Source organism: Gossypium hirsutum, chromosome D01 (genome assembly GCF_007990345.1).
Source record: "Gossypium hirsutum isolate 1008001.06 chromosome D01, Gossypium_hirsutum_v2.1, whole genome shotgun sequence".
Taxonomy (NCBI): Eukaryota; Viridiplantae; Streptophyta; class Magnoliopsida; order Malvales; family Malvaceae; genus Gossypium; species Gossypium hirsutum.
Genome location: NC_053437.1, coordinates 24,343,706 through 24,367,534, shown reverse-complemented (window position 1 = coordinate 24,367,534; position 23,829 = coordinate 24,343,706). Strand labels below are relative to the sequence as shown.

Genomic DNA, 23,829 nt, shown 5'->3' with positions numbered 1-23,829 from the left:
TTTTGGAGCTCATTTAATCAGCTAAAAATGCTAATTTGGGTCAGCATTTGAACGATTCTGGGCTGCCCAATTGGTGGCAGGTTCGGTTCGCTCAATTTGGTTCAACTGGTGAAGTTCAACTAGGCCCTTTTTCCATAATTAATTAAAATTAATTTATGTAGCCCAATTTAAATTGGGAATAAATTAAAATTAATTATATTATGAATTAATACACATATTTGGACCGTCATGGGCTGGAAATTATTTTGCCTTGTTACTTCGAATTGCTTCTCAGTTTTGTTTTTCCAACAGTGTTTGCCGGGTCAATTTTCGCCCTTTGTACGAATCTGTCAAAAATAATCAAAATTCACTAAAAATAATTGTAAAATTGAATAAATATTAACATGTTCAAAATTTTAATACAATTTAATTATTTTATAAAATTAAATATTTTATGACAAAAATTCTATCGAAAATGCATGATTTTAAGTAAATTTAGGTATGAAAAAGTATATAAATCTTTGTGTTTCCACACCCCCAAACTTAAATCATTGCTCATCCCGAGTAATGCACAAAATTCGAAAAGAATTTCTCAGAAACACTTTTGAAGAATTCCTTTAGAACAATTTTCTTCTCAAAATTATGAATTTAATATACTTAGGCTCAAAAATAAGAAATTTGATAATTATGCTACTTAAGTATGCATATCGTTCACATTACATCCAACAACTATTATAATAGCAAAATTAGACTAAATGCCTCTTTAACAAAGACATGTTAACCCTTACCAATTTGATTTTTTTATTCCCTTATTCAAACTAAGCTGCAATCATTAAGTTTAACTTATGTCTTCACATGTTGATCGTAGCAATTTCTCTCCACTAGGTAGCATAGAAACTTGAATCAATAGGTCTTTAAGGTTGTAATGTGGTTAGGCTATGGGGAGGCAAAAGATAGATAAATTTTGGCTTAAAAACCCTAAACTCAGCGTAAAATTGAACCTTCAAAATTTTTACCTTCGATACACCAACTTATTTTACTTTCACATGCTCTTTTGTACATCTATTTTCTTTTGATTACATTTTTTTCAAGTATTTTATTGCATGTACTACAATTTTTAGAGCATTTCATACTTCTTTGCAACTCCCCTAAACTTATTTTCAAAGAATACTCTGAATAGTACTGAGTCTACTGTTTGAGACATTTTTAAGATAATTAAGAAAACTGATGGCTAACTTTGTAATGGTTCAAATAAAATTAGGCCATAAAGTCTTAAAGTTGGGTTTCAAAGGATAAAAATTTCATCATGGTTGGCTTGAAAGGCTTAAACGGTCGAAACAATAGTTGCCTAAATCATTTTCAACGTTTCATGCTTCCTAGGATTTCGCCTCAAGAAACTACTAAGTTAATTCTAAAGACTTAAACTTTCATGCATGCCTAACTTTCCTAAAGAACTAAAATTTTATGATATGATTTGCATGCTTTATTAGAAATACATTTCATGTCATTATTAAGCTAGCATAACAATTTATTGAAATAATCAAACTTTATTCATACTTAAATTTAGCATACTTAAAAAAATTCAAATTTATTTAAAAAATATATATCATCTTCATAATGAAAAGAAAAATTTTATTCTGAGTGGAACTCATTTCAATTTTCAGTCCCCCCAACTTAAAATGAAAAATGTTCTCATTGTTTAAAGTGAATAGATACTGTACACCAGGTAGGATTCTAGAAACGATGAGGTGAGTCAATTTGACTGCTTAAGTACCAAGCTCTTCCTAGATCCAATCCTAGACATGTATATACCTATTTCCACACTTTAGACTTTACTACTTGTCCATATTTACTTTTGATTCCTACCTCTTATTTTATTGTGTAGAAATAAAAAAATTCCTAATTAATCCTAATTCTAAGCTAAGTTGATAAAAGTTAATATATAAATTATAAATAATATAATTATATATTAAATTTTATCAAATTATTAATAATATTAAAGATATTTATTCAAGATGCTTTTTGAAAATATTCACAAAGAAAGCACCTAGTTTTTTTATTTACGCAAAGAGTGACTAAATTTTAAAAATAATTCAATTAAGTCCCTAGACTTAATGAAAATTTAAAATTGAGTTGCAAATTAAAACTTGGATCAAAATTGACCCTTTTATTTGAAACTAAAAATTTATTTTTCCATTTAGGGGATAATTTCTTGGAAAATTATGTAAAAATAAATTCCCAGGAAAGATTAGAGGGGCCACAAACGGTCCCACTTAAGTTCCAATCTCCTAGACAGAATTTATTTAATCATACTTTACCCGAAAATATACCCTAAATCATTTATTCAAAAAGAAAAATGAAAAATTAAGTATCCGATAAAATGAACGAGATTTTATCCCGTTCAATTTTATCTCCCTAATAATGTTTCAGGCGCTGAGCATTAACTTAGAAATTACCTCCCTTAGCTTGGAGTTCAACAACTCCATATGGATAGACTTGGTGAATCGTAAATGGACCGGACCTTCGTGATTTTAGCTTACCTGGAAAGAACTTCAATCTAGAATTGAACAACAAGACTTGCTGACCTGCTTCAAATTCTCGAACTCGAATGTGGTTGTCATGTCATTTCTTGAGTCTTTCTTCAAGTACTTTGGCATTTTCATATGAGAACATTCGGAACTCTTCTAACTCATTGAGTTGGAACATCCATTTCTCTTTCGCGAGCTTAGGTGTCAAATTAAGCTGTTGAAGAGCCCAGTAAGCTTTGTGTTCTAACTCCAATGGTAGATGGTAGGCTTTCCCAAAGACCAACCTATAGGGTGACATCCCTAACGGTGTCTTGTATGTTGTTCTGTAAGCCCATAAAGCATCATCTAATCTTGTAGACCAATCTCGTCGGTTCGGGCAGACTACCTTCTCAAGTATGCCTTTGATCTCATTATTTGCCAGTTCAGCTTGCCCATTTGCCTGCGGATGTTAAGCTGTTGCAACCTTGTGTTTCACTCCGTGCTTGTCTAATAACCATTTTAACCACTTGTTCACAAAGTGGGATCCTTCATCACTGATGATAGCTCTTTGGGTTCCAAACCTTGTGAACACATGCTTTTGCAGAAATTTCATCACAACCTTAGCATCGCTTGTCGGATATGCCTCAGCCTCGACCCACTTAGACACACAGTCTACTGCTACTAGTATGTACTTGTGACCGCAAGACAGAGGAAAAGGACTAAAAAAGTCAATACCCCATCCATCGTATAACTCTACCTCAATGATGTTTTTTCGAGGCATCTCATTTCTGTTGGTGACATTTCCAACCCTTTGACATCAATCACAGCTCTTCACATAAGCATATGAATCCTTGAATAGTATTGGCCAAAAGAATCCGGCTTGCAATACTTTGGCCGCTGTACATGTACCTCCAAAGTGTCCCTCACTTGGAGCTGAGTGACAGTGGTATAAAATCTTCTGTATTTCATCTTCTGCCATGCATCTCCTGATCATCTGATCTGCACACTTTTTAAACACATATGGCTCTTCCCAGAAATAGTACTTCATATCGTGAAAAAACTTTTTCCTTTGTTGATACGTCTTATCAATTGGCATCAAACCACAAGCTAAATAGTTAGCAATATCAGCAAACCAAGGGGTATTATGGACATGATTTACATTTAAGATATGTTCGTCTGAAAACGTCTCCTAAATTGGTATAAGAGGAGAATTCCCTTCTTGTGGCTCCAATCTGCACAAGTGATCTACTACTTAATTTTTGACTCCCTTTCGATCTTAAATTTCTAGATCGAACTCTTGAATTAGAAGTACCCATCGAATCAGCCTTGGCTTAGCATCTTTCTTCGCAAGTAAATACTTAATTGTCGAGTGGTCCGTATAGACAGTCACTTTGGTACCTACCGGATAAGATCGAAACTTGTTGAAAGCAAACACAATAGCAAGTAACTCTTTTTCTGTTATCGTATAATTCAGTTGAGATCCTGTTAGGGTTCGACTTGCGTAGTAGATGAGATGAAAAACTTTGTTCCTTCGCTGGGCCAAGACAACTCCAATTGTGAAGTCACTTGCATCACACATCAATTCGAATGGAAAATCCCAGTCTGGTGTGACAATTATGGGTGTCGTGACTATTCGAATCTTCAAATCGTTCAAGGCTTTTAAGCATTGCTCATCAAACTTGAAGATAGAGTCCTTCTCCAATAATTTACATAAGGGTTTAGCAACTTTGGAAAAGTCCTTGATAAATCTTCGATAAAAACCGGTGTGGCCCAGAAAGCCCCTAACACCCTTTACAGATGTTGGAGGTGGGAGTTTCTCAATAACGTCTACCTTTGCTTTGTCTACCTCGATCCCATGTCTCGTTATTCGATGCCCTAGAACAACTCCTTCTCGTACCATAAAATGACACTTTTCCCAGTTGAGTGCGAGATTCGTTTCTTCGCATCGCCTTAGTACCTTATTTAGATTGGCTAAGCAATCATCGTAAGTATCTCTGAATACTAAAAATTGTCCATAAAAACTTCCAAATATTTTTCAACCATGTCAGTAAAAATAGACATCATACATCTTTGAAATGTAGAAGCTGCATTACATAAACCAAATGGCATGCGTCTAAATGCAAATGTACCATACGGGCAGGTGAATGTCGTTTTGTGTTGATCTTTCGGTGCTACTGTAATCTGATTATACCCTGAGTATCCATCGAGAAAATAGTAGTAATCTTGTCCTGCGAGTCTATCCAGCATCTCGTCCAGGAACGACAAAGGAAAGTGATCTTTCGTAGTCGCCTTCTTCAGCTTCCAGTAATCGATACAGATTCTCCATCCCGTAACCGTTCTAGTCGGTATCAACTCATTGCTCTCGTTCTTTACAACCGTGATACCTTTTTTTTTGGCACGCACTGGACCGGGCTTACCCATGAACTATCTGAGATGGGATAGATGATGGGGTTCAGTCTCCGTTGTCCATCAATCATCCCTTTCTTGCTATCTTCCATGATAATCTTGTGCATGCATACAGATGAACTAATACTATGAATATCAGCTATGGTTCATCCGATGGCCTTCTTGAATTGTTTCAGAACTAAGATAAGTTTTTCTTCTTGCTTAGTGGTCAATTCTGCTGAAACAATCACAGGCAGAGTAGAAGTGTTACCTAAATAAATGTATTTTAAATGAGAAGGTAATACCTTGAGTTCTAATTTAGGTGGCTCCTCGATCGACGCTTTTGGTTGGGAATAGTCCCTCTTTTCTAACTCCAAAGATTCAAAATGGGATTGACGATTAAATCCCCTTTGATTAGCTTCTAGCAAAGCTAAGTATTCATCCTCCTCTTCATCATTTGGAGGATCTGATGTCAAAATTCTTTCTAGTGGGTCTTCAACACAGTTGAGTTTCTTCTCCACTATTAAATCCTCTAAATCAGACACTGCAGAGCATTCATCCATTGTGTTAGGAAATCGAATAGACTTAAAGACGTTAAATGTTACCTGATCATCCTGAACACGTATAGTGAGCTCGCCCTTCTGCACATCAATAAGGGTCCTTCCAGTTGCTAGGAACGACCTTCCTAGGATGATTGGTACTTCTTTGTCTGCTTTAAAATCTAGGATTATAAAGTCAACAGGGAAGATAAACTTATCTACATGTATCAATACATCCTCGATTTTTCCTTCTAGATGTGCTAAGGATCGATCTGCTAGTTGAAGCATAACTGTAGTTGGTCTAACTTTTCATATCCCCAACTTCCTAAATATTGACATAGGCATCAAGTTGATACTTGCACCTAAGTCACATAATGCCTTACCACAATATGTTGCTCCAATGTTGCACGGTATGGTAAAACATCCAGGATCCTTTAATTTTGGGGGTAATTTGTCTTGAAGATATGCATTGCGTTCCTTCGTCAGAGCTACCGTCTCAAATTCTCCAAGTCTTCGTTTCTTAGACAAGATATCTTTCATGAACTTGACGTAGTTCGGCATTTTCTCAAGTGCTTCAAACAACAGGATGTTAATGTGAAATTGCTTGAGTACGTCAAGGAACTTCTTGAATTGAATCTCCTACTTCTGTTTCTGAAGTCTTTGAGGGTAGGGTGGCGGTGGTTTCATTACTGGGACTAATTCTGGTTGATTCATCCTTTGCGGCAATTCTGCATCGAAAGACATTGTTAGTCAATCAGAATTAGCTGGTCCTGAGGTTACTTTGTCGGGTTTTGTAGATTCTGGTTCTGGTAAAACTTAAATTTCAACACTTGGTTGAACTTCTTATGAATCTTGAGCATTAGCTGGCTCCTTTTCAACTTCGACAGTGTTGGGCTCTACTATCTTTCCACTCCTCAATGTCAACGCTTTACAATGTTCCTTCCCCAGATTTCTCAGATTCTTTGTGTCACTAGGTAGAGCATCTTGTGGTCAGTTCTTGAGTTTAGAATCAAGCTGGCCCACTTGATTCTCCAAATTCCTTAGAGTGGTTCCGCTTAGGTTGGTTTCTAAACTTGTTGGGGTAAACTAGGTGGCTGAGTTAATCTAGGTTGGGCGTAAGTGTTACTGGTTCCAGCCCCTTGGTTACTCTAGGAAAAATTTGGGTGATTTTGCCACGATAATTTATAAAAGTTGGATTGCAGTTCTTGCCTCCCTTGATTTTTGTTTTGGTTACCCATGTAATATACGCATTCGGGGTTCGATAGATATTCTTCAAACAAATGTCCTTCCCCACAATACACACAGGCTATTTCTCAAATTGGTTAGGTGGTTGGGCTGCAAAACTGTTAGACCCATTAGTGGTAAGATTCTTAAGCATTGAGGATATTGAAGATACCTAAGATGCGAGGGAAGTGAGAGCGTCCACTTCATATATTCCAGCGACTCGTCTTCCTGACGTTGCTCGATTTGTTGGTCATTGATAACTGTTGCTGGCAATCCTCTCAATTATTTCAGAAGCCTCATTATAAGACTTAGAGAGGAAAGCATCATTAGCAGAGGCGTCCACTACCATCCTCGTGTGAGCGTTGAAACCATTATAGAATGTCTCTAGGTTGAATGCAATGTGGGATTCCATGACGAGGGCACTTTCGTAATAACTTTTTTGTAGCTTTCCCATGCCTCATACGGGGACTCATCATCCATTTTTTGGAAGGCAGTGATCTCATTCCTCAACTTGGCATTCTTGCTCGGTGAGAAATACTTCATGAGGAATCTCTCGGTTAACTCTTACCATGTAGAAATCGAGTTCGGTAGCAATGAGTTCAACCAGGCACGAGCTCTATCCTTTAGCGAATATGGGAACAACTTCAGTTGTAATGCATCTTCGGGTACTCCTGCTAACTTGAAAGAATCGCTCGCTTTCATAAATAGTCTTAAGTGAAGATGAGGATCTTCAGTAGACATTCCACTGAATTGGCCCACAATCTGAACCATCTGGAACATGACTGGCTTTAGCTCGAATTGTTGTGCCTCAATTTTAGGTCTCTTAATACCCGGATTAAGATTGTTAAATACTAGCACGACATACTGTCGTAAAGCTCTATCCCTATCATCAACAATAAGGATAGGATTCTGAGCAAGGTTTGCTTAGTTTCCTTGATTCATATTCTCAAATTTTATCTCTTCGGTCCTTCTCTGGTTCGCTTGTCTTCTTCGCTGTCGAAAGGTTCGTTCTATTTCAGGGTCCACAGGGAGTAAGTCGATAATCTGGTCAATACTCATAAACACCTAAAATAATAACAGAAAGATTAAGTAAGTAAAGATTTAAACTAGAAAATAAATAAACCAAAATGTAAAAACAGATTCACAAATAATGGCTTTTTTTTAAAAGTCCTCCACAACGGCGCCAAAAACTTGGAACGACGAAAAATGTGTAAGTGTACATAATCGCAACAAGTAATAAAGTGACAAGTAAATGTCGAGTTATCTTACCCACAGGGACTGTAAAAGAATTATTTATGAAAGTAAGTTTAAACACTTTGGTGAAAGAAAAATATTTGGATTTGGGAAATGATTAAAAACTAGAAACAAAGTAAATAAAATAAAATAAAATAAACTTCTAATGCACGGTTTCAAAAGCTAATTTTAATCAAGATGATATAATTTTGTTGGATTAATTACATTTCCTTACCTTAGAATCATTAAACTTATGCTTATACTTATTACTAATAAATCACGGCAACTTGGTAATTCGCTAACTTATGAACATATTTACAAATCAAAAATTCATTCATCTCTTGTACATATTTCTATGTCAATTCGACTGATGAAACAAATTTATAAAGATAAACATGGTATTGCACATACATACATACTTATTAGATTAAACAATCTCTCGCATATTCCTATGTCGATTCAAACGATTAATTCATCCTAATAAACATATAAAAGACTATGTGAGGTAACAAAGTATCCTTACCTTGAAACAGTTTAATCACAATAATCTTGCAAGTTATGCAAGGCACATGTATTGCCAAATACAATGCTAATCTAATCTTCAGCTACCTTAGAAGAATAAACATGCACTGATTAAGTATTGTGTCAACTAATTACAATTTCAATACGATTTAAAAATTAATTCACTAGTTATCTAACAATTAATATTGCAAGAATAACTTAATCATGGTTTTATTTAATCAAACATTTTACCGAAGCCTAAAACACATAAACATAAATTTAACAAATCAAGAGGACAGAATGCAATCAACCCAACACAAATTAAATTCAAGCTAATTAAATTAACCATTCCAATAGCATAAATATTCATAGATATGTTCATCATAAAAACATAAAAAATTAAAGAGATAAGGAACAAGAATCAAATCCAGTGGTTTTCCGTGGCTTGACTAGGTTGCTCCGTTCTTCCTTCTTTGTTGTCCTTGCAATTCAAGGCTGCTATGAACACTCAATTGCTTCTCCAAAATGGCTGAAGAATACGCCTTTCTCAAGAGGAGAAATCGGCACAAGAGCAAGGAACTTTGAATGGGAAAATGAGAGAAAAAAGTGAGAGAGGAGAGAAAAGTTGTGAGAGAAGAGATGTGAATGAGGGATTATTTTAATGGGCAGCAAAGAGGGGTTTATATAGCTGAGGATGGCTGCTAAAAATATCAAATTTTAGCAGCCAAAGAGCCCCCTCATGGCCATCCATCCTACATGGCAAAGTTGAGACTTTCAACTTTGTTAAAATTAGCCTAGGGCAAATCCGTAAAGCCTTAATTTAAGGTGAGGTTTGAATGCAATTTATAAGTCTTCCAAGGGCCTTTTTGCAGCTCATTTAATCAGCTAATAATGCTGATTTGGGTCAGTATTTGAACGGTTCTAGGCTGCCCAATTGAAGGCTGGTTTGGATCACTCAATTTGGTTCAACTAGTGCGGTTTAACTAAGCCCTTTTTTCATAATTAATTAAAATTAATTAATTTAGCCAAAATTAAATTGGGAATAAATTAAAATTAATTGTATTATAAATTAATACACATATTTGTACCGTCATAGGCTTGAATTTATTTTTCCTTGTTACTTCGAATTGCTTCTCGGTTTTGTTCTTCTAACAATGTCTACCGAGTCAATTTTCGCCCTTTGTACGAATCTGTCAAAAATAATCAAAATTCACTAAAAATAATTGTAAGATTGACTAAAATTTAACATGTTCAAAATTTTAATACAATTTAATTATTTTATGACAAAAATTCTATCGAAAATGCATGATTTTAAGCAAAATTATGTATGAAAAATTATATAAATCTTTGTGTTTCCATATACTGAACACCAACTTAACATAACTAAGAAAAATTCATCTTTATGTCAGCCACGTAACCAAAATTAGGAATTAGAAGCATATCATTTAGACTTATTCACATTTATTTTCCCCCTTAGCTCATTGTCTCATTTCATTCTAAACAATATATTTTATCCTAATCAGTCATTCCGGTTTGCAATATATTTGCCCTACTGGAGGCTACACAAACATATCTCCATTTCTCCTCCTACACATATCATATCATATCATTTCTTACATATCAGTAGCAGATGGTAGTGGCTTGAACATGAAAAATAACATTTACTTCATATGATAGACAAGTATAACGCAGTTTGTGCAAGTGTACACAGTCATTCAAGTAATAAGTAAAATGATTTATCATCTCCTCTGGAACTATATAATCTTAAACGATTAATTGCAAAATTATAATTAACAATTCGATGTAAAAACTCAATAATTTTGGATGGTGATGGTTCAACTAAGTAAAATTAACTAGATGCAAAGATTGATCCCCATGCAATTCTAATCTAGATGCAATTTACCTAAATGTATGAATGAATGGCTTTAGCAACAAAAAAAATCAACATTAAATGGGCTATGATAATTACATTAATCAATTCAATTCACTTTATCATGCTTAACAATGTTCAGAAATACTTCCACGACAACTTGATCTTTCATGAGCCTTTTGGAGTCTTTTACTTAGTTAAATATGCATTTTACTAATCATATTAACTAAGGGTTTCTTAGATTTATGTAAGGTCACAGGGACATTTACGTTTGCAATAGTTTAATTACATAAACTATAAAACTACACAAGGTACTAGAACTAACTAAAGATATTACGAACCTCCACTTAGTCGAGTTTAAGGATCTAAATTAAGCATTGAACTTTTCAGTTATGTGTCTACTAACCATCATCTGGTTGGGATCGCTCAATTAACCTGAGTGCACCCAATCACCTATGAATGAAATGCATCATGATATTAATTGAAAACATGATTGACTGAGGCCTAAACATGTTAAACATAAATTAAATAGATCTTATTGAATTAACATAATCATCTTAGCAAATAGGATTTCAAATATCATCATTGATGTCAAAAACAATAAACTCAAAGCAAACATAATTAAAATAAATCATAACAAAAAAGAGTAAAATCTATTCAATTCAGCAACCTTTCGGATCTATTTTGACTGATGCGCTCCTCCATTTTGCTTGATGCTTCTTTTGCTTAGGAGTTCCTAAAGTGGCCAACCAAAGAATGCTTTTGACAAAGCCTTTATTGGCTAAAGGATGGAAGGGAAATGGGCGGCTATGCAAGGGGAAGGAAAAGGGAAATAGAATGTGGAGAAATGTTAATGAGAGAAAAATGAGATGTGAGGGATGAGGGATAATTTGTGAAGTGATAGGTGCATGGTATTTATAGGTTAAGGTAAGGAGTAGTGTTAGCTAAAAATAAAATCAAAATTCCTTCTTTTTCTACCACACATGGTCGGCCATATTTCAAGGAGAAGGGGATCACTTAGTCTCCTTAATTTGAATTCAAACCAAGGCTATTAATAGCTATAGGGTGGACAGTTTCAACAGCAAAGTAGTTTGGCCGATTTTTTTATTATTTTCCAACTGTACGGACCTTCAATTAAATACCCCAATGCTTGCTTTTGGGCTTCCATCTACTTGTACCGAAACTGGGCTTTCGTTCCCCCTTGTTGGACTGTTTCTCAGTCTAATAATTTAGCAAACATGTCCATCTTTTAGCACCTCTTCTATTGGGTCAAGTTATCAACCTCATTACCCAAATTGCATGGTCTTGCCATCCATATGAATTAATTTGTGCATGCCCATGTTTCATTCACATTAATCACATCTTCAATAGTCCTCCTACAAAGTGAAAAATCACATATTAATAAATTAACATGGAATAATATAAAATATGTACAAAAATCATGTAATTAAGCACAATTTCACATACTTTATAAATTCATGCCCAATATTACTAATTAAGTAAAAATCACTTATTTTAATAACAATTACTCAAGATAAATATAATTATTAAGTTAAAAGGTGGTAAAAATATGTAGAAGAACCCTACATAATTTCGAGTTTACAACAAGCTATGCTTGACCTTAAATACTTAAGCTCAAAAACAAGGATAAGTTTACAAATTAGATAATTCCACTAACTTTCTTGATTCTTCTAATTAAGTGCTCCTAAATTAATTTAATTTTTATCATCTATAGTAGTCTAGCTCCATTCCAACTAAGTCTTAACTTAACTAGACAAATTACCAAACTTAAGTAATAAACAAATCTAACCACTATGAACTTATTGAATTCACCAAAACCTCCGAGTTTGGCAGATACCAAACTGAAGAGTCCACCAAACTACAAAACATGCCAAAACAAAGAGTTTGCCAAATGGCGCAAACACACAAAATCCTATACTGAGTCAAAATAAACACATAACTTACTCACATCTATCCTTATTTTACCAAAAACACATCAAACAGTAACCAAATACGAAAACTTTGCAAGGTGGACTATTACAAGGAGAGCACTACATTTACGAGCACAAACGGACAAGGTAGGAAGCACCCACCATAAGACAATAACAATGTCACGATCAATCGGGTAACTTCGTTCCTTATCTACTTAGGGGTTGCACATTAGGAACAATGTGCTATCTAAAGTGTGTAGGGGTAACATAGTAAATTTATGTTTTTCTTTTTTTTTTGTCAAAAGTGTAGTTGAGCTTGTAGAAATGGTTAGGATCATGTATGTAGGTTGATTGTATTTACCGTAATTTTGGCATGATAGTGTATGATTTTAAATCTAACAAATGACAAATGGTTAGAATTGTAATTTTTTGATTAATTAAATTTGTGAATATTAAGATACCTAGGGATGACCTAATGCATTGTTTGGTATAACCCAGAGCCAAAAAACTAACCTTATTGTAAATCTTTAGTACCCATATTTGAGCCAAAAAACTCTTCTTGATGAACATTCATACAAAACCCGAAATCGAATCGTAAATTTGTACTTACCTTTTTTCTTTGGTCCTTGAATTGTACGAACTTAGACGTCGGGCCATACATATTGAGGGATAAGTAGACACATAATGGTGGTTTTGTAAAATCAAAGTGAAATAGGAAGAAGTAGTGTGATATAGTGATTATAGGTCTAGCTAAAGCGTGCAAAACAAAAGAAGAATTTAGAAAAAAGTCAAAATGAGTAGAAAAGTACTTGAATAATGAAAAAAATAGTGTGAGTGAGACATGTTGAAAAACTCAAAAGTGACACAAAAACAAAGGCAGAAAAATTAGAAAACTCAATCATTAGTGCAAAAAAACTCGTAAGCTGACCGTAGTTACTTTATCACGTTGTGAATTCCAACATGGAAAATAAGAAAGATGAGAGAATGAGAAATAAGGCGCTGACCGTAGTTACTTTATCACGTTGTGACTTCTTACATGGAGAAATAAGAAAAATGAGAGAAGGAGAAATAAGGCGGTGAGCAGAAAAGGGTTACTAAGGGGGAGAATAGTGGACAATGCGATGTGCCAAACTAATTTCATGCTTGAAACTATTTTGATGCTCATTTTTCTTGAATTACATACCAACCTTAAGCCTCAGAACATTATTAACCGAAAAGTCCTATATGACCTAGGTAAATCTATTTGTGAACGTATATTGTATTGATTGTTGCAATAATAACTCTTTGTATTATGCTAAAATAATCAAATTACCTATATAATTTATCGATGGATAAATATATTTGAGGACCTTGTTGTTTCTATACTTTGTAATGTACTGAACTTAGATGTTTGAAATTGAGAATGGTAAGTCATTTACATATCATGCCAGAATTACATGTAATTATAATTTTTCCTATTTATGTGTTTCCAAAATGATCTCCTTATCATACTCACTCAAAGGTCGTCTTTCATATTTTTATATTTTATGTTTTATTGCTTGAGGACAAGTAATGACTTAAGTATGGGGGAGTTTGATCTGCTATAATTTGTTGTAGCATATCAATCCATTTTCCACACTTGAAGAGCTTGTATAAAAGCAATTTAGTTGTTACTTAATTTTCATATTTAGTTCATCAATAATAAAAAGTGTGATTTGAGCCATTTATATGACCTTATGGGCCAAATAAGCTTAAAGGAAGGCTAACATATTCAGTGAATGTGCAGGACATCATTCAAAGGCACAAAAACACGAGACTAGCCGCATTGTTGTAACACGAAGTGTTGATGCCGCAACATAGTGAGAAGAGCACTCAAAAGGAGAAAATTATTTTTAGTGTCACGACACAGCTAGAGGGTGTCTCAACATAGCCATGTAGTCAAGTCTTAGCTCGTAAGCTGCCCTAGTGTCGTAAAATAGGCCAAGGGGTGTCACGACACCGCCTTGACAAGGAGAATTAATGAGCTAAGGGTGTTTTGGTTCGCAAAACAAAATTTAATGCAAAAACATCAACCAAATTAGGTTAATGGACGACGACCAACCCTAAGCCTAAAATTATACAACTCTAAACACTTCATAAACAGTTTTTATTCAAGTTTAAGGTTACGACTTTCATTTAGTTTTATTTTCAATTTCTTGCTAGTTTATTTTGTACTTAGGTTATTTTCATTTTTAATTTTATTCTAGCTTTTATTTTCATTCGTCGTTGAACTTGATTTGTGGATTCATCAAATCTTTGTGGATTTCTACTCTCAACCACCTTTGGACGTACTAATGTCTAGAGTATGAATACTACAACCAAATATTATCATTAGGTGGTTTCTGCAAGTATATGGGTCAGGTTGTAATATAGTTTATACAACGATACGTGAAAGTAATCCGAGGATCGTACCTAAGGGTAGCGAAGCTAAACTAATTCTAACTTTGATATTAATAGACCTCATTAGTAGTTTAACTAAATTATATTAGACTAATTCCTGAGGTGATGAAAATTCATAACTTATAAAAATAATTAAGATGCATAAAAATAAAGACAAAAAATTAATTTGCAGACTTAATCAATTCTAAGGATGAAAGACTAACTCTCGTCGGTGGTCGTAACTAACTCCTATTTCGGGTTCTATCTAATCAACTAACTGCCTCTGGACATACTAACGCCCAGAGTGTGAGTATTGTAACTAAGGATAAATTATTGAGGTAATGTCCACAAGAATACGGGTGAGGTTGTAATATAGATTTTACAAAGAAGTAGGTGAGTACTCCGAGGATCGTACTCCGAGGATCATACCCAAGGGAGGCAAGTACTAAATTAATATTAACCTAAATGCAAATAGAATTAATTAGTAATTGGAATAAATTATATTACGAATAAACATAAGTAAGAGATTTGTAGGTTTTTATAAATAAAGAAATAAAAATTGTATAAAAGAGTGAACTTTAGAAAACTAATATCTAAACTCAATTAAATCTAGGCATGGGTGATTAGCTTGCTTCGGTGGTCATAACTAACTCCTATTTTGGGTTTGTATTTAATCAACTAGTTGTTACCCTACCAGGATCTCTTGATCTTTCACTAAACTAATGAGTAAGCAAGAACTACTTATCTTTCGACCTCACAGACTAGACCAGTAGGGGGCTAAGGTGTTCACAAATAGAACATACCAATTTTGGGTTAATTCCTACCTAAATGACTTCCTAGGGTCGTTAAGCTTAGGGTTTACGTTCTTCCTCTCCTAAACAACTGATTCGCTAAGAAAACCCTACATAACAATTAGTTAATCACACCTCCACTCACTAACCCCACATAAAAGGATTAGTTCCTTATGGAATCCATAAACACAATAAACTTGATAAATAAGACTTGCATAAAGAATAGATCAAGAATAAGTTTTAAGTGAATCCTGATTGTATTTGATTGATGAAAGCGCATAAATCCACAATAGTTTGATTGCATCTACAAATCAAGTTCTTTGAAGAACAAAAGTGAAAATAAATTGAAAAGAAATCTAAACCCTAAAATAAAGAAAAACTAAAAACTAAATTACAGGGAAAACTAAAAATCTGAAAATTATCCCCTAACAAGTGCTAAATGAGACTATTTATAGAGTCAGGGTTAGTTGTCGTTCCTAACCCTAGGTTTGCTGGCATTTTCGTGTTAGTTTTCATTGTGCTGACAAAACACATCTTGCTCGTAATTGTTCCTGTACAAGGTTTGTGTCGTGACACCCTAGTGCCTGTGTCGCAACACTAAAGGTAATATACTTTATTCCAGTTTGGCTTCAGAAGTGTGTCACAACATCTTATGGCTGTGTCGCGACACCAATGGTAGTCTTGCAATCCTTGTATTATGCTCCCTATGTTACGGCATCGAACTTCCTGTGTTGCAACACAACGACCAACCTTGAGTTCTTATGCCTTTGAATGGTATCATGCACACTCACTAAGTACGTTAGCTAACCTTTAGGCCTCATTCGGCCCTTAAAGCCATAAAATGACTCATTTTACACTTTTTTTAAATTAAAACTAAAATAAGAAAATTAACTAAAACATGATAAAAATGCTTGTATTCAAGCTCCTTAAGTTTGAAAACTAGTTTAATCTGCTACACCGAATTACAGCAGATCAAACTCCCCCACGCTTAATTCATTGCATGTTCTCAAGCAAGGCAAGATAAAAAAAAGAGAGAGTAAAAGACGACTTACCACTTTCAGTATTAAACACCTAAGTTTAGTATATTACAAAGTATACAAACATTAATGTTTTGAAATATATGAATCCATCAATAAATCATACATGTAATTTGATTATCTTAGAAGAATACAAACAATCTTTATTGCAATTACTCAATATAATAACCAACCATGAATAGATTTACCTAGGTCACGTAGGGTTTTTCAGCTTGTAACATTTTGAGGCTTAGGATAGATATAGAATTCAAGAACAAGAAGCATCAAAATAGTTTCAAGCATGAAAATAATTTGGCACATCGTATTGTTCCCTATTCTCCCCCTGTAATAACCCTTGCCTGCTCACTCCTTATTTCTCCTTTGTTCACCTTCCTTATTTCTCCACAAGAAAGTCACAACTTAATACAACTACAGGTAGCTCATGAGTTTTTGTGCACTAATGACTGAGTTTTTCTACTTTGGTGACTTTCTTACCTTTTGATATTTTTCAACATATCTCACTCACAATGCTTCTATCTTTCACGTACTTTTTCTACTTGTTTGTCTTACTTTCTTTCTAAGTTTTTCTTTTTGTCTTAAAAATGTTAGCTAACCTATAATTACTATATCGCACTACTTCTTCCTATTTCACTCTCTTTTTACAAAATTCATTGTGATGTATCTACATAGCCCTTAATATGTATGGATAGAAATCTAAGTTCATGCAATTTAGGACCAAAGAAAAAGGGTAAGTACAAATTAATGTTTTTGGCTTGAGTTTTGTAAGAAGGTTCATCAAGAAGCGTTTTTTGGCTCAAAATAGGTACTAAGGATTGATAAACAAGGTTAGCTTTTTGGCTCTAGGTTATACCAAACAATGTCTTAGGTCATCCCTAGGTATCTCAATATTCACAAATTTAATCCATCAAGTAATCATAATTTCAACTATTTATCATACATACTAGCATGTTCGTTTCCCTATATTTTCTATATGATTTGGTATATTTAATTATTCAATGCCTATTTACAGTTTAATAAATAGAACTTAGTAGTCTAATAATAAAAAATTTAAAATTATTCACTATCATGCCAAATTTATAGTAAACACAATCAATCTATATACATGCTCCTAACCAATCACTTGCATTTATACAAGCTTAAGCACACATTTGACAATAAAAATAAAAGAAAAACGTAAAAATCAAAAAGAAATTTCCTATGTTAGCCCCCCACACTTTAGATTGCACATTGTCCCTAATGTGTAGCCTTGCAAACATAAGAAAAGAAGTTACCTGATTGATCATGACATTGCAATAGTCTAATGGTAGGTGCTTCTTTACTTGTTCGTTATAAGCTCGAAATTGTTGTTCTTCTTTAATGTAGGGTTCCTACACAGAAAAATTAAAATAGAAAACAAAAAAATATAAGATGACCTACTATTAATCCTAATTCTAAAACGATAAACTAAAATTTATCTAACTTAATTACAATATCAAAAATAAAAATATAATTTTTAGTCAATCATCCTTCTCCTCATCAAAATCCATTTCATCTCCTTCCCCTTCACATTCCTCATCTTCGTTATCTTATCTTTCCTTGCTCCCTTGCTTTTCCTCTTCATGATGGGTATGCATTGGGCCAAACATGTCTAGTGGGTTATTAGGAATTCTCATGTTGTTCCACCATGCAAGTTCTTGAAGGACTGGGTCTGTTTCTGGCATCCATCGTATCATTCCATTTATTTTTGCACTACTACTCTCAACCATTTCTTGCCTAGATGTCAATTTTGCTTTTCGTTTGAACGAAGCTACGACGTCCATCTTTTCTTTTCTCCTCTGGTTCCAAACTATAATTTGTTTTTTTGAAGCTCAACGTATTGGGTATACATTTAATTGCCTATTAAGCTCCTCTTTGTCCTCATGAATTGCTAGTTTTCTTCCATTGAAACTTCTATGTTCTTGCAAAGTGTCGTCACGAGGTGGGGAGAGAAAATCTCGACCTTCTGGCCACTAACACATCTCTTCATACTTTGATGGATCCATTTCCCAATGCATATATAGTTTTTCTATAATATTTCATATAACAAAATAGCCCAGAATGTATTAACATTAGAAGCATTAAGAGCAAGTGTGATTCTGGTGCAAATAAATTGCATCCACATTTTAGCTATCAAAAACATTATGGCTTGATTGAAACAGTCGAAAGTCCTATATCTGGTCAGTATTTCTATACACCTCGATTTTTAGTTAAGTGAGTTATGATGTTTTCAATCTCAATAACTTCAAAGCCCGTTAAATCAATATTTCCTAAAAGCTCAGTTTCATAATATGGGGCATCGTAATATTTAAAATTTATTTTCGGGGTGAATGGCACATCTTTACCCCTTATTATTACCATTTTCCTTATGACACCATGTGGTCTTCGAGTTTCTTCTTCTCTAAGAGCAGCATAAAATTCTTGGATGCGTGGGATAACAACGTTTTCTTTTGGGATTATGCAAAAGCGCTCCTATCTATGGTACCAGACTAGTGACCAAATTTTGTTGCAAAGAACCATCGATGGCTCGAATCTGTTTTCCTGAATAAATGTTTTATCTTGTAATTCAAGGAAATATTTTTCGGCATTTGGTTTTTGAAATTTCAAAGGATTTGAAACCAACAGTGGTTCTTGGGTATTAGTCTTTCTAGATTTCCTAGGTGGCATCTTCAACACTTTAAAGCTAGATACTAACTAATAAAAATCAAACAATAATCAATGGAAGAGTAAGAACAAGATAGGAACTCTTAACCTTGAATTTAAAGTCTTTGTTGTTATTCTCTAAAGATTGTTAAGACATCCCTTTGTGAATGCTTGATATTTAGCCTGTACTGAAAAAAATAAAAAGAGGGAATTGCAGCACAATAACAGAGAATAGAAGGATTTTAGGGTTTAAAGGGTTTTAGGATTTTGTGAGGTTTAGAGAGGATTAAAAGTGTAAGAGAGGTTTAGGTTTTAATTAAAATTGTTTTTGGGTTTTAAAATAGGGGTTTTAAGGTTAAAATCAAGTAAAAATTAGGTACAATATCGGTGGGTTGCATGCTGGGTCGTGTCGACCCTAGAGAAAATTACAGTGATTTCGCTACACAAGGGTTATGTGTCAGTACACCCCTAGCAGGATGTCGATGTCACAACATCGAGATTCAATGTTGCGACATACTCTAAAATTTTTTAGCCTTGGGTATCCTACTACTTGTGTCGTGACGTCGAGCTGATTTGCTCGATTTCTTAAACCTAGCTTTAGTTTTGCAACAAGAAGTTGTCGTGTTGCGGCACCGACTCTGTTTCAACCCCAATTCTCAGTTTTCAAAGTGTTTTTATATACGTTACACAATAATTTAAATAAAAATTATATTCTAAACTACTTGTTAGTTAAAAATACAATAATATACACAAAGTTTTGAGTTTAGTTTGGAAATGTTATGTTTTGCTACCAGATTTATCTATCAACTCTATTAGTGTACAAGTAGATACTGCTTTGGTTTTGCTTCTGTCAGTAGTCGTTCAACATCCATCATGCCACTCCATCTACCTCCGTTTGTCATGCTCTCTGAATTTCCACTTTTATTTGGCACTTATCATAGAAAATGCCCTTTTTGGCTGAAGGTAGTTAGGGATTTTTACTGGTATTTTGAAACATTACTTCCCTAGTTGTTTCCTATTTACCTCATTCTATTCGTGACCACATTTGAAAATTTTGGTCTCACCATTGATCTTCATCGTTAACTCATTTTCTGGGTCAATAGTGGACCTCGACATTGCTAAAAACAGTCTACCCAATAGAATGGGTATTTCATGGTCCTCCTCAAAATCTAAAATAACAAATTCAAACGGAATGATAAAATTTTGCACTTTAACCAACACATTTTCAAGTACTCTCTTAGGTTGTACTAAAGACTTGTTGACTAGTTTAAGTGTAATTTGTGTGTTTTTAAGCGCCCATAACTTGAGTTTTTTCATATATAGGTAAAGGCATCAAATTAATAATGGCTCCTAAATCACATATGGCCTTATTAAAGTGAATATTCCCTATCTCAATTGGTATTGTAAAACTCCCCAGGTCTTTTAGTTTTGGGCGTATCTATTTAGATATAATTGCACTAGATGAGGCGCTTATGTTAACTTGCTCTCCTGTTTTAATTTTCCTATGCCTAGACATAATTTCTTTTAGATATTTGGCATATTTAGGAACTTTTTCAATTAAATCAATTAAAGGCAAATTAATGTTCAGAAATTTGAATAAGTTCAAAAATCTTAGAAATTCTGCCTCATCCAATCTTTTTTTTTCTTCAAACTGTGAAGGGAATGGTACCCTTGTTAGTACAGGTTCCTTGATTGGCTCTTCCTTCGGCTCAACTACCAGCTCGGCTACCTCCTCTGGTTTTGGTTCAGTCTCAGCTTGTTGGGTGTCCTCTTAAAGATTGTTGGTATCCCATTTATTCTCCTCTGGAGTTGGGTTCTCTGGGCTGCTTAGTACTTTTCTTGAGCGAAGTGCAATTACTTTCACGCACTCCTTCCCTTATCTCTGAAGATTGTTTTTAGTGATGCTAGGGATTTCAATGTCAATTTGCCTTTTGATGTATCCTATCATGCTCATCAATTGGCTCATCTGATCTTTAAGCTTAATCAATGTTTTTGTTGTATTGGTGCACTCAGACTACACCTGTTTTACTTCAATCCTTATTTACTGCATCTTTCCCTCGATCTAGTCCAAATATTGACCACATACAGTATAATCATTTTGGTTGACCCTTTCTTGAGGTTTCTGTAAATAAAGAGGTTGGTAAGTATTATTTTTTGCATAATTAGAGTTATTACCTCCTCCCTGGTTTCTGCCCCATCTCAAGTTTGGGTGATCTCTCCACCTTGGATTATAACACCATGTTTGGTTGGGTATATTGGCTATGCCAATACACCCCTAATCGGTGGGCCCTACCTAATCCCTCTTTATTCTATCGTTTGGTTCACTGTATTGCTAATACGCGTGTAATACATTACTTTCCTAATCGGTAAAAACCACCGATTTCTAATCCCTCTCTTTTGCGCAGATTAGCTGCCGCTTCGGTTTACCCTCCCTGTTTTACCCTTTCTGTCGATTTGCTCCCTCTGTCTATATGCAAATCTTGAAATAGACATTGAAGATGGGTTTCACAGACATTGAAACAGACATGAATGAAACTATGTCAAAATAATATAACTCCTATTTTCAGAATTAAAAAAAAACACTTTCTTCCTTTTCTTATTTCTCTCTTCCAAGGTCTTCATCATAGAAACAAAACCCAAAGGTAGAACCATTTTTGCAAGCATAATTTTTCGAAATTTCGGAGACCACTTCTTTCACTTTCTTTGGAACTCTATTTTCTCCTTTCTTGTTCGGGAATTTAAAGATGAAGAAACGAAAAGGTAAGCTGACTTGAAAGATGATAGAGCAAGTGCCAGGGGCATTGGGAACTAGCGCTAGCTTGGCTCTTCGTTTGGGACAAACCATTTTCTCCTCTGCTTCACTTCTTTTCATGTGTTTGGATGTTGAATTCTATAACTATACTTCTTTTAGGTGATTCCCAAAAGCTTCATTTCTTCTATTTTGTTGGGTCAAATTTTGATTTTGGTTTTCTCTTTACCCATTAATTGTCAATACCCATGCCCTTATTTCTGTTATTTTGTTGGAATTCAATTTATTGTTACTTGATTTCTAGTGTTAAAGTGGAAGTCTCTGGGAAAACTGTCACGATCATCATCTTGATGAATCTAGTACTATGTTAGGAGTTAAAATTTTTATGAGAGGACTGATCAGAATTTCTTTGCTTTTCTATTTTTATTGAGGAAGAAAGATAAATGCAGTTAAATGAGCTGTATGCAATTCTTTTATGTGATCTTTTGGGTTCTGGGCTTTGGAATTATCAAATGCTTTCACTTGCTTAACTATCAAACTTAGATAAGGATTATAATATAGTTTATTGTTTCTGAGTTTAAAAAGGGGTGAACTGTATGTTATTTCTTCTATTTCAATGGAAATTTCTCTAAATTGATTCTAAAACTAGTTATCATGAACTTTAATGGATCTTACTGTATCTTCTAATGTTTTTTCCTTGACTTTTGGTTCTTTATTGCTCATGTTCATCAAGTCAAGACCAAACCACAGACATTGAAGATGGGTTTCCGAGGACGCCACAGGTTGCCCCATTCACCTCGGCTGATGATACGGCCCCGCTTTTGGAGAATGGCAGCAGTGATGATAAGTTAAATTTTGATGGACCCATGGATTTTAATGAAGATTTATGCAGAAGCAGTTCATTCAATGGAACCATGGTCGGTGAAGAAAATGCTGTAAGCATGCTGGTTCCGTCATACTCTTAAAAACAATTGCCAGAAATTTTTGTAAGGCTTAAATCCCAGCAGGGTTGCATTGGTGAAATGAGTGATGTTGAGGATGAGACCTTCAACACTGTTGTTAGTAGATCAAGTCAAACATGTAGAATTGATCTACTCGAAGAGATCATTGAAGATGCTAAAGATAACAAGGTACTCTTTGCTCTAAACTTATTACTTTCTTTTGTCAACTTTGGAGGCTGTTTGGGTTTGAGAATGATCCTATGCAATGCTAATAATACTAGAACTTAGTCCATTATATCGTTGATCGCAGCATGATGAATGAACTGATCTTTGAAATTTTGAACTTCTATTTTTTTTTTTGTTGCTATTTTGGGAGGATGAACTGCTAACTTATGAGATTTTGGTTCAGAAAATTTTGTTTCAGACCATGCAATCGATTATGAACTTGATGAAAGAAGTTGAACTTCAAGAGGCAGCTGCCGAACAAGCAAAAGAGGAAGCTGCAAGGGGGGGCATGGATATTCTCGTCAAGGTGGAGGAACTTAAACAGATGCTGCCACATGCAAAGGAAGCAAATGACATGGTTGTGCACTTGTTGATAACCTAGATGTTTTAATTACCAAAACTAGAATGTAGTTTTACGATTTTTTCTGCTTCACATTTTATTTTGAGTGGTTATTTTCTTTCTTTACCGTGTCAATTTTTAAGTTTGATTGGTTTACTTTGATGGATTTGTGTTATTGGATTAAGTTTAATCAGTAATAGATTATCTGTTGAGCCATGCTGCCAATATGTGATGAAAGTGTATGAATCTTAATGAACCGTTGCTAATTCTGCTGAAGCGTTTTTCTGTCAAATTCGGTGAAATGAGTTTTCTAATTATGATCAATAATCTTTTTTTGAGGTCCCTTTTCAAGTGTTTCATTAAATATATTCAGCAGTAGTACTGTTTAATTTTTTTTAATTGTAGATCACTTGATTATCTCATGAAGCATGCTGTTAATTTACAAAGTAGAAAGTGTATTGATCTCAATGAACCATGCTGCTCTGCCAAAACTTTTTTCTATCAAATTTGGCATAACAGGGT

The 23,829-nt window shown here is 34.3% G+C and overlaps 1 protein-coding gene and 1 non-coding gene across 3 annotated transcripts; both read left to right on the top strand.

Annotated features, from left to right (window-relative positions):
- Positions 1-7,039: 7,039 nt before the first annotated feature.
- On the top strand, positions 7,040-7,147 carry LOC121214278 (small nucleolar RNA R71). Its single transcript, XR_005909862.1, has one exon. It is a non-coding gene; the product is annotated as a small nucleolar RNA R71 (small nucleolar RNA).
- A 14,410-nt stretch (positions 7,148-21,557) lies between these two features.
- On the top strand, positions 21,558-23,428 carry LOC107921434 (uncharacterized). 2 transcript variants are annotated; one of them, XM_041086443.1, is made up of 3 exons: positions 21,558-21,963; positions 22,535-22,931; positions 23,152-23,428. In XM_041086443.1, exons 2-3 carry the CDS (start codon positions 22,824-22,826, stop codon positions 23,347-23,349), a joined length of 306 nt encoding a protein of 101 aa, XP_040942377.1. In that variant the 5' UTR covers positions 21,558-21,963; positions 22,535-22,823; the 3' UTR covers positions 23,350-23,428. The 2 variants fall into 2 exon arrangements, with proteins under 2 accessions (XP_040942377.1, XP_016706772.2); XM_016851283.2 differs by having other exon boundaries at positions 21,819-21,963; positions 22,540-22,931.
- The last annotated feature ends 401 nt before the right edge of the window (positions 23,429-23,829 follow it).